The sequence below is a fragment of the Propithecus coquereli genome, unplaced genomic scaffold (assembly GCF_000956105.1).
Source record: "Propithecus coquereli isolate 6110/MARCELLA unplaced genomic scaffold, Pcoq_1.0 Scaffold51, whole genome shotgun sequence".
Lineage (NCBI taxonomy): Eukaryota > Metazoa > Chordata > Mammalia > Primates > Indriidae > Propithecus > Propithecus coquereli.
This window is the reverse complement of record NW_012150952.1, coordinates 3901022-3913298: the sequence shown is the minus strand read 5'-3', so window position 1 is coordinate 3913298 and position 12277 is coordinate 3901022. Positions and strand designations below refer to the sequence as shown.

General features: G+C 37.5%; 1 protein-coding gene across 1 annotated transcript in view; it reads right to left on the bottom strand.

Moving 5' to 3' along the window:
* The window catches only part of LOC105820148 (putative Polycomb group protein ASXL3), a 110360-nt gene extending 98171 nt beyond the window's left edge, over positions 1 to 12189 (bottom strand). Inside the window, exon 1 of the mRNA XM_012656575.1 lies at positions 12081 to 12189. Coding sequence (XP_012512029.1) covers positions 12081 to 12134 — 54 coding nt within the window. The 5' untranslated portion in view covers positions 12135 to 12189. The remainder of the gene's footprint in view (positions 1 to 12080) is intronic.
* Between the last annotated feature and the right edge of the window lie 88 nt (positions 12190 to 12277).

The following is a 12277-nucleotide window of genomic DNA, read 5'->3' as shown; positions in this document are numbered from 1 at the left end:
TTTGTCCATCATTCATTTTCAGAATGATTTCCTTTCATGTGCTAGAGTTGTTCTTTCCCCTAAAACTGCCTACCACTAGCACCTAGCACCGAGAGGATAAGAGATAAAATGTCATCAAAATATAATGTGGGTGGACTTGACTAAGAAAGGGCCTCATGCTCCACTAAAACTTTTAACAAATGAAAAAATACATTTAACTTTCACGAATGCATTTTCTACTATGAAGCTGAGCTCAGTAAATAGTGAATTCTGAAAACAAAAAAGTCGAGTCATTAGAAGATTAAAAGGAAATGTAGTATCTGTATTTATGCATTGATTTTTCTTTTCCCTACTCGCAGTCCATCTATTCTCATTTAGCTACTGGAACTTGGTTTGGGAGACAGCATTGGCAAAAAGTGACAAGACAGACATAAAAATTAGAGGAAAGATGAAAAAGAAAATAAGAAGATAACATTTTTGTTTATGCTGAATAGTATCTGTATTTCTTTTCCTCATTATCTCATTAAAGATCCTAGTGGATGTGGACTAAATGTCCTTTACACATAGCAACACTTCCCGGGGCTGAGCATGAAAATACATCAACTCTCAGCACCATCCACCTTTTAGCCTCCACAAAGCAGAGGAAAAAAATTTTTTTAAAGAGGGAGACAGAGAGGGAAAAAATTTCTAAAGCACTATATTTGACATCTGGGCTCTAGGAGAGGAGAAATACTGTCAGATGAATAAACAGGAGATGGTCGCAATAGGACTGTGACGTCCATAGATTTCTACATGAAATAAGGAGGCATTCTCAGACACTGACCTTATCTCAATAGCCAGAGAAACGAGTGTGGATTCACTCCAGGGAGAAGAAAATTTTGTTTTGTTTTGCTAAGTTAATATCCTCCAAGGGTCATGATTAAATCAGAGAAGAAAACCTGGCATTTTAGACAGTGAATAAAAATAGTTACTTGCATCCAAAAAGTACCTGGAAGCTTCACGCAGAAATACATATTTTAGTGTTAAGACCTAAATAGTACTCAGATCCTGAATTGTGTTAAACTATGTTATAAATATTATATATAGACTATTCATATATAACTCTAAAGAAACTAGTCTATGGGGGAAAATAGAACAGATATCATCCATGGTAACTTCTAGCCCCTAAATCAAGAAAGTAGGTTTTAGTAGAAACAGAGCAAAGAAATATTTAGGATCTTTGCAATGGGTGCCTTAGCTTTAATATGTTTTTAGTGTAAAACAAATATCATAAAAAGAATACTAGAAATAATAAATGAGTCTATGGGGGAAAATAGAACAGAAACCATCCATGGTAACTTCTAGCCCCTAAATCAAGAAAGTAGGTTTTAGTAGAAACAAAGCAAAGAAATATTTAGGATCTTTGCAATGGCTGCCTTAGCTTTAATATGTTTTTAGTGTAAAACAAATATCATAAAAAGAATACTAGAAATAATAAATGAGAAAGTACCTACATTAGAACACTTAAGATCTAGAGTACTAAAGTCAGGCAGACAAGATTTGCATCATTCCTCCACCACTGACTAGCTGAGCAAGTTAATTCACCCTCCACATAGCAAAGGCAACGACATTTTGAATTTATTTTCCCAGCATACTTTCTATCTGCCTTTTATTGGTGCTTTGGTGTAATTTTCCTCTGTTCCATGTGATCCTTATGTGGCAATCAATCATGTTACCTAATCCTGGCCATTGCTGTGGGTACAGAAATGGGCATATCAGCCAAGCAAAGACAAAGTAAAGTCTTCCCTTGGGATTGGCATTTAAAAAATGGGGTGAGGAGAGGGAGAGGAAAGAGAAAGAAGAGACTGAAATTCTCTTTAGGCTGGTGTGGCTAAGCATGGAGTATGCAGGTCTGTGGTGCCATTTCATCGTGTCTAAGACATGGATAGAACCCTGCCTGCAGTATGAAACCAAAAAAGAAAAACAAACACAAAAGATGGAGAGAAAGCGAATAGCTTGATGACATTCTCTAGGTCTTTACAACCACCTACAGCTGAAGACCATTCTTGGATTTCTCAGTTATGTGAGCCTTTTTCGTTAAACTAGTTTGAGATAAATTTGTGTCACTTGCAAGTAGGAGAAACTCAACACACTAAATCTTAATTTCTTCATTTGAAAAAATGTGGATCATATTATAAAATGTCTCCTAGGTTTGCTCACAGGATTAAACAATATCATGCACATAACAAGTTTAGTTCAGCATCAGGCATTTAAGTACCCAATAATTATTGGCTCTTCCTATATCATTTCCAACCCATAAGCTAGATAACCTAGGTATACTAGATGTTGAGGAGACTCTTAGAAGACTTTTAAAAAGTCATGGCCTGGTGGGGATACAATGCAATAAGTTCTATACCACAGCGTGATTCACATTTTAAGTCATAAAAAGGCAACAATTAAGTATACTCTAAATATTAAGTAGGATAAAGACAAATCTACATATACATATGACAGCGTATTAAAACTGCAGAACTCCAAGGATAAAGAAAACATGTAACACTTGCCAGATACAAAAAGTATATTACCTCTTAAAGAATAACAATGAAACTCACAATAGACTAGGTGTCACATTCACTGATGTATGAGCATAATGAAGAAACATTTCCAAAGTATTAAGGATAAAACAATTGTCAACTGCAGCTTTTATATCTAGCTAAATTATCATCCACAAGTAAGGGCAATATGAGATATTTTAGTTTTTTTTTTTTTTCCTAATCTGTGCTGAGCTTTGTGAAGATATCTCTTTTTGAATTGTAACCCATACATTTCAGGGATAATGCTTGAAAAGGGTTGCTTTGACCACTTTTATAGCCAATCTTGACTCTTCAGATTCATGAGGGTAGGAAGGATTTCAGGAGAGGATATGGATGGCAGGGACAGGATATGACTATCATTTTATTTTCTAATTCTTATAATTTCATGTGAGTCTCTATCTCAAAATTACAAAGTTCAGTAAAAAGTATTTTTTAAAAAGGAAGGCAAAGCAAAAACATTTTAACATACAAAGACTAAAAATGTTTACTACCCAGAGAAGTTCATATTTAAAAAAATGTTGTTAAAGGAGGCAATTTAGAAAAGAGGGAGAGTGATAGAAGAAACAAAGTTGAGCACAGAGTTGATAAAATATGTTGATAAATCAAATTAATGTTTGAACTAATTAGTTTATTGTATTTAAAAAGAATATAAATCTAAAGCTGTAGAAATTGCTACAAGATGGGCGGGCTGATGTGGTGTATAATGGATACAATATGCTAAATCCTGCTGGGCGTGGTGGCATGCACCTGTAGTCCCAGCTACTTGGGAGGCTGAGGCAGGAGGATGGCTTGAGCCCAAGAGTTCGAGGTTGTAGTGCACTATGATCGCACCTGTGAATAGCCACTGCACCCCAGCCAGGCAGCATAGTGAGACCCCCATCTCTCTCTCAAAAAAAAAAAAATACTAAATTCTGCATATTATTTAAAAAATTAATCACTTTTAAAGTGTTGCCAATTTTGAAATGAGCTCATCGTAATCTGCTGAACTTCAACTTAAAGGTAAATCACAAAAGTTTTTAAGCAGAGGAATGATTCAGTAAGATCATATCTGTTCTAGAAAAATAAATACAGCTTCAGTAAGCTGAGAAAGTAAGATCTATTCTAGAAAAATAAACACGGCTTCAGTAACTTGAGTAAGATTTGGAAAAGAGACTAGAGACAAAAACTACTTGGAAGGTCAGAACAAGGTAAAACGTAATGAATGAAAAGAGGAGGAGCCAGCTAAATGTGAGCTATATTTAGAAGACAGAATGAACCACTCCCCACGGACACTGTGTGTTTAGGTGCACATAGATAAGTCTCTCCCAGACAAGAATGGTGTCACATTCTACTTTGTGTGCCCAATGCATGACACATTTGTGGGAACTATCCAATCAATGTTTAAAGGAACTGGATAAATTTTATTTGAACTGTCCACAATAGAGATAAATGATGAGAATTGTTAATATAAATCTGAAATTCAGGCAAGAGCTCAGGGCTGGCATCCTCATCATGTAAGAACTGCCACTGGGCTGCAGGGGTTGGGGGGGGGGGTTGGGGATGAGAATAAGGAGGAAGGGGGCAAGCAGGATCCTGAACTATATCAACACGAAAGGGACACTCACATGAGCAGCAAAGAGGAAGAAAAGTGATGAGAAGGGAATGAGGAGAATATCAAAGAAGTTTTATTAAAAAGATTTAATTGAATTTCTAGGATTGAATGAAAAGAGACAAGAAATTAAACAGAAAATATTTAGGGAAAACATTAAGACCATATCTGATTGCAAAGTTTTGAAGATATTATAACACATTTTTTAAGGGACGGTGATTTTCTTATCAATATTTTTTGTTAAAATAAAGGTTTTTCTATTGATGTGCATGTGGGTGGCAGACAACAGAGGGTCATAAAGAGTCCTGACGGTCCAGACAGTGACTTAGTTCTGTGGCTGTCAACAAGGTTTCAATATATGTACAAATTTCATATGTAGTCATTTATTTCTGACATTAAAACTAAGAAGAATAAACAACGGCCTTACTATACCATGACTCTCTATGACTGAGTTGGGAAAGATTCAATCTGTTTCTTTAAAATTATTAAAATAGGTTCTCATAATTAATGAAATCTTAGAAATGCCATTTATCTTCTAAATAAAGTGAAGAGGGCCTGTCCTATCCCCTTCTTTAACTCACAGAAAATTATGATTTGTTATTGATTTTCTGACATATTCAGAAATCACCTATTGCATAACAGTTGCATAAAAAAAAATTAAATATATGTACTTGCCAAAAAATACCAATTATGGAATTATTCTTAAAAATCATTATCTAGTTTTTCCTAGACTGATGTATGCTAGAGATATAGAGAATAAACCTATAGCAAATAATTGTATCATAAGTGAAATTATATATGTGTATACTTAGAAAAATCTTACCATTGCTAAGCCTGACCACTAAATACAAATTGCACAGCCTTGGAGAATTCCTCAGTCTCTAAAAGTTCCACCAAAGCTAAGGTCTTGGATGTTATTTAAGTTATATATTTGAGCTATTAAAGTCAATGTTCTGACAAGCCCTTTGGCTCTAACCCCAAGGCATGAATTTGCCTTAAAACTACATAAGAATGTGTCAGAAGGCTATATGTCAATCTACCAGGAGAAGTGCCTATTCCCAATTTAGTGTTGTCAGTTACTGACATTAAAACCAGCAACAGTTCATTGTTACCACTTCAAGCGGGAATACTGAGGGAAGAGGAGAGGTAGGTGTCTAAGTTCAGGCTGATAAAGCTGTTAATTGCTACCCTTTTATGTAGATTTGTTTAATAATGAAAACAATGTGGCTAATCATATAATGTTTCTATTTGTTCCCCAAGGGCTCTTCAGGGAAAGTTTCAGTCAGGGCTGGATTTCAGCAGCTACCAACTGTGCAGCAACAAAAGCAGAACAATCAAGGCACTCAGTGCCGGCAAATAGCTGAAAGTGGTTCTAGACAGACGCCCCTCCTCCAGGCCCTGTCGGAAGGAGCCAGGCTTTGCTATTCACAAGCTTTGAAGGAAAAATTTAAAATGTCAAATAAGATAGTAATAACTTCATGTGGAATTTTGATGCTGGGGATGGGGGGGTGCAGAGAGAGAGACAGAAGTGAGGAGAGATAGAGAAAGAGAGAAGACAGTAGAGAGAGGAGTGGGAGAGAGAGAATAAGAGAGAGATTATGCAGGCAACCAGAAAGACAGGGAGTAAGTCTGATGAAGGTTTGAATTCTCCCTACACCTCCATGCAACATATCAATTAAATTCACATCAGTTAAAATGCCCATATTGTTTTTTAAAAATCAGAGAGGTGGCACGGAATTAAATATATCCTGTCCTAGCCTTGCTTTTTTACAGACAGGGTGATGATATTGGGTGTGTCATGAAACCACCCTCAGAGACAGTTACTGAGATAATCCCAGCTACCTACTGATCTCATGAGAGTATTTCAAGGAACAAATGGAGTGCTCTATATATGTCTTCTATAAATGTAATATACATTATTTACTGCTTTTTACATTGCCTCATTTGGTAAAGAACATGAGCAGAATAAAATTGTATCATTTATTTTTGTTTTGAGACTCTTTAGTACCAAGTAATGGAAGCACGAAGAGACACCCCAGACCACTGGCGTACCCTCTATCACTGTACAAATGCATAAATCATATTCATTTTGGTTTGTGCTTCTTTGTGTGGGGAGTGGCGTGTCTTTAATTTCCCTTTTACTACCACCTACATCACCAGCCCCATGCTACAACTCACTGCCTTAAACTGGTTTCCAAATCCCTCTCCAATCAAATCACAATTTAAGTTTCAATCATATCGTGGTGCCTACTCCAAGTCTCCTGATATTTCAAGACTCACCTGCTCATCAACCCTTGAACCTATCCTCTTGCCTGACACCACACCTTTGCCCATGCAGTTCTGTCTTCTTAGAATGTTCTCCTCTCATCACCTGTTTAAACTTACTCATATTTCAAGGCCAAACCAAGTCTCAGCTAATACATTAAGCATTCCACAATCACTGCATACCACACAGCTTCTCCCATCTGTAAATCTGTAAACTAACACCTGCTTGATCATTCATGTGTCCCCTACAGATGGTGTCTACTCAAGTCATTCTCCAGTTTTTCTTGCTCCTTTTGATGAACTTTATACTCCTTGAGGATATATATTTGTGTATACTCTCCAGCCTCTGAACCATATCTGAGGGCCGGAATGCATCCAGCCATGTAACCATTCTCATTAACAATATAATGGCTGGGTACTTTCTGGACAGCCCTGGTACGTGCAAGCCTGCAAAATGTTTAGGGGCTATGTTTCGCGTCTCTGATGCAGTTCACTTAAGTTTAAAAACTTTTACATTACTAAATGTTGAATTTAATTCATTTATCAGTTAGCTTTGCTGTGGTGAAAATGCCTTTATAGGTACAACTCTACAAGTCTAAATGCCACAGTGCACAAAGAAAATAGTCCATTTCTGACATCTAAGGAATGATCTACTGCCAAAGCATTTGTCAAAAAAGAAAAAGATTTAAGAAATGCTCAATTTTTAAAATTCATTTGCATGTCAGCAAGAAATGAAAAAATGAACAACCTAAACACTAGGTCTAAGTTCACATCACTCATTATTTCAAATACATTTTTTTCCCCAACTTGAAATTCACTGTCTTTCTAAATAGGCATAGAGATTGCTAAACTCTGTTCTATTTTCAAAATTACCAAATAGAAACTTAGGTTACATATTTGAAAGAACAGATGATATACAGACGTAAAGAAATGATGCTATGTGCAGATCAAAGAAATCTTAGTGATTAAAAATTAAACTCCATTTGCAAAAATATATTAGCCAGGCTGGTGAGCCAGTAAGCACTGTTATAATTATGTTCATGTGCACCTTGGGGGTGCTCAAATCACAAGTCAAAACTGTTTCAACTCTTAAGGATATCTGATTATAAACTAACATCCAAGCACCACAAGTACAGTGAAAAAATGCCAAAAGCAGTACCAACACTCTCCCCCTATCTCCATGCTTATCATTACTGAGAAAGTATACTTATTTCTAAAATACAAAGACAAAAAACAAGGCAAGCAGTAAATTAACAATTATGAATTGTTTTCTATTTTAACAGCTACCAATACCATTCAGATTCAGCTTTATTTTATAGAAACCCTAACAGTTTATTTAGAATGTAATGCATTATGCAAAAGAATCTACACTGTGCAAAAGATTCACACAGATTTCTTTTAATTAATAAACTCTCTCTACTTAATTTTTAATACAATATGATTTACCAAATTTCAATTTACTTAAAACCTTTAGTAACCCTGCAGTGGCGTAAAGGAATATGCGTCTGCTTTTTTCCAACAATGAAGTAAATTTGCCATTAAAAAAAAAATTTTTATCCAAAGGTCACCTTGAACTACCAAAAAAGCCAAAAACCAAAACAAAACAAAGCCCCAAAACCAAAACAAACAAACAAACAAACTGATATGCATTAACTACAGATGTATCTAAACTTCAAGTAAATAAGTCAGCCATGTTACCAAGCACAAAGCTATTGAAATTGTTAAGATTTATTTTCAGGTGCCACTGAGACTAAACAAAGATTGTAAGGAATAAAACAAATAGAAGTGAACTCAGAGAACAAATTAATACATTGAACCATTATGTTAACAGCAGCATTCCCTATGGAACAAAGTGATGAAACTATCAAAAAGCATTTCTCAAAGCAACATTTTTGCCTGTAAAAAAATTAACCTAGAATAAATATATAAATAACAGTATTCTCTATGTTAAGCCAGTAACAAAGAAACCCCTTAGTGCTGTAAAACAAAGTCTTGTCAAATCCCCATTTTTTTACAAAGAAGCATGAAGATCCTTTCACAATGGTTTAAACTGTATTTATAGTAACAGAGTGAAGACTTGAGATAAAAGTCAAAAGGATTAAAGTCAAAGCCCCAGCTCAACATGAGTTATGGTTTTGATTTTTATTCTCATTGTGGTCTACAAATATTAAGACAGAAGATACTTCCATGTGATTGTGGGATCCTCTGAGACTCTACAATCTTAGAAGAGCAGATAAAACAGATGAAAATGCATCTGGTTTGGGAGCAGACTCCATATTAAATGGCAATGCGCAAAGTAACAACTACAACTGCGGAAGGCTGTGGGGGAGGGGACGAAGCTAAAGGCTGAAATTTCTGCAACTGATGCAGGGCAGAAAGAAAAAAAAAGAAAAAAAAAGATGTGGTATTACTGTTTTAAAATGGCAGCCTGTTAATAATCACTGCATTCCTGAAAACACAGGCAAATTATACTACCATTCCTTCTTTCGTAAACTAAGCAAGCCCACCACATACAAGCATTACATACTTCTGTGAGGAAAACAGTACAGTGAGATAGCCACGTCTATATCTAAAACAAAATCCCTGAAATTGCCACTCAGAGTTTACAGATTTGGAGACCATATACTTTTCTCACAAAGAAAGAAAACAAATTCTATTGTCAACTGGAAATTTTTAGTTACTACAGAAAGAATTATTATATTTATTCTTGTTTCACATACATTTTTCTTTAAATGAAGGCAAAGCTACGTCTACACATGAGCTTTTGGTCACAGTTCGAAACATCTATTTAGCATTTCCTCTCCACTGTTTTAAGAAAATCACTCCTCCTCTCTTTTAAGAAAATCACACACACACACACACACACACTCTCTCTCTCTCTCTCTCTCTCTCTCTCTCTCTCTCTCTCTCTCTCGCAGGAGAGACATATTTTATATGATTATACTCTGTATGAATTGGAACAGTATTCTTAATGTTGAGTACTAATTCACATCTTGCAAGCACCACATATGAGTTGCATATACTCCATCCATTCTTAATCTTTACTTTCAAAATCAGACACCTGGTTTAATATTTGACGGAGAAAAGGCTAAAAGTCCTTAACAAGAACAGCAAAACCAGCAGGAACATTGTAAAATACGGAATGAGAGCATCTAATATCACAGAAATGCTTAAAAAAAGAAATACCTTTTTTCAGAGTGTAAATTAATACTACAAATTATAAAAGTAAAAATACCTTATTATGCAAATTTGGAAGAGTTCAAGTCCATATGCATTCACATAATCATAAAAAGAACATGAAAAAATGTCACTATTACCCAAATGGGTCAATTTCTCCTTTCTTCACAAAATAAGTTAAAAATTATCACAAAGTCACTTTTACAAATCACAAGTTTCTGAAATGGTATTTCCAGTACAATTGCTTGCTATTTTATTCAGCATTTTATTTCATCTGTCACATTTTGAACACATACACATTTGTACAACTACCAGGGGAAAAATAACTTGAACCAAATTGAAAAATTACCATAACTACTAGTTCAATATGTCTGGTTAAAATAGAGACATCTGGTCTATCATTAATTCTTTTGTGTTGATGACTCCTAGTGTGTCTTTTCCCATCAATGAACTTTGCAAGAGGAAAATTCAACTTTTAACAAAAAACTGTGACTTAGAAATCTATTTCAAATTATATTAATAGAGATATATAATGATTAGATCAAATAAAGCACAGTACTTTGGAGAATAGTAACATATGCTGATTGAATACAAATGGCTAGCTTTAAATTCCATCAGAATAATGTTAGTTATTAAATAATTCTATGCAGGCAGATATGGCTAATTCATGAATCATTATTTTAAAATATTTATAAATCAACTCATTGTTCACTTGTTTAAAATATACACACTGAAGCTCTATAATAGTACTTGATTGCCACTCCAAGGAGCCTGAATAATGCATTTTCAGAAGCCTTGCACACCCCCACACAATTCTGAATTAATGGCCGAGCAAACAATAAGTAATGTACTATGCTCCAGCAAAAACTCAGTGATAACATCAATCTGGCATCTACTTAACACTTACTGCTTACTTCTCACATATTTCTCACAACTAAGTTTTCCTCTCCCAGATGCAGTTCATTAGAGAATCACTATCACCTGCCCATTCATCCACAGAAAGTGAGAGATTCAGCGATTAACACAATTACAGATAAGGGGAGAAATGATAACATACGCCACTACAAAATTAAGAGATGAAGTAAAGGGGCCTGACCACTCCAGCTACCAATAACTGGATTGCAATTAAAAAGGACTTTTGTCACTTCTTCGCTGGGCAATAGGGCCAATTATCTAAAACCCTTTGCTGGAATCCAGAGACATACCAGAGCAAGGCCCTTCAACCAAACTCAGATAATTACTTTTGACAAATGTTCTCCTTGAGCATAATGTAGTTACTCAAATGTTTTTAAAAATGACTACAGTTATAGTAAAACAATCTTTACAAAGTCAACCCAATAACACGTCCTGGTACACCACCCCGGACCCTGGCTGCATGCAGTCTGCTTTCTTTTGGCCAATTATAACAGATAGTAAGTTGGTGAATAAATATTTAATTTTTGCAGCCAAAACCCTGAAAAGGCTCCGCTGCAAATTTAATGCCCTGCATTCCGAGACACACTGTACAGAAACATCCATTAAAAAAATCCATTTACAGATGTCCTTTAAAAGAAGAAGATGGGGAAAAAAAGAAAGAAAGAAAAGAAAAACCCACACATATACATGCATCAAACCAAAGACGCCGACGCCCCTCTGCCAACCAGCATTTCTATAGAGACATTCTTTCGATGATTAAAACGTAAGCTCCGAAAGGTTAAAGAAAAGGAAAAGCAGCCAAGTAACACCGCCCAGGAAGCCAGCAGTAAAACACACCTAGCTGTACACTCTTAATAAGCCCCCACTACAAATGACACTGACCCAACTTCACCAAACACACACACCGACACACACACACTCACGAATTGCACACACGTGCAGAGAATGTACACGCAAACATCGAGCAGAGCACAATACCTACAAACACAAACGAACTGGATCCACACAAAACATATGCACGTATCAGTGTGCATACATAATGCACACGACACGGCACACAGACACGCAACCACTTAGTCCACATGCACACGCCCCACAAGTCCGTTTAGGACACACACCGTGCATGCACGTGTAAAATGTTTGAACTCACAAACGCCGAACATACACACAGACTGTGCACAGAGTTATTGATGAAATTCCGGGGGGTGGAGGGGCCAGGAGGGAGTGGTAATTGCCACACAAAGGTCTCCGGAGCGGCAGAGAGGGAAGTCGAGCGGCGCCGAGCGCTCGGAAATTCACCGGTGAAGGCAGCGCCGAGCCCCGAGAGCGAAGTGCCGGGAGAAGTGTCCCGGGCGGTCCCGGGCGCGGGGCTCCGGAGATAATCGCTGCGCCCCTCCTCGCGCGCACGCACACAGACAGGGGCCCCTGGGCGAGCCCACTCCCGCAGAATAACAAAGAGCAGGAGCCTGGCGAGCGGGCGGCGGCTAGAGCTGGAAGTGGCCGTCTCAGCCGCCGCGGGCCGGCGCGGGGCGAGCGGCGGGGCCGGCGGGACGCGCGGGCGGCGGGTGGGGGGCGGTACGTACCAGGCGGGCAGCCTCGGCCCAGGTGCGGTCCTTCTTCTTCCTCTTGTCTTTCATGTTTGCATCTCATTGATGGTTCTGATGATGACGTGGGGGATTCCACGGGGTGCTCTGGGTTCGGGCGCGGAGACAATGACCCAGTGACCCGGTGACCCGCACTCGCTCCGCGGGGGGAGGCGCGCGGGCGGCGGCGGCGGCGG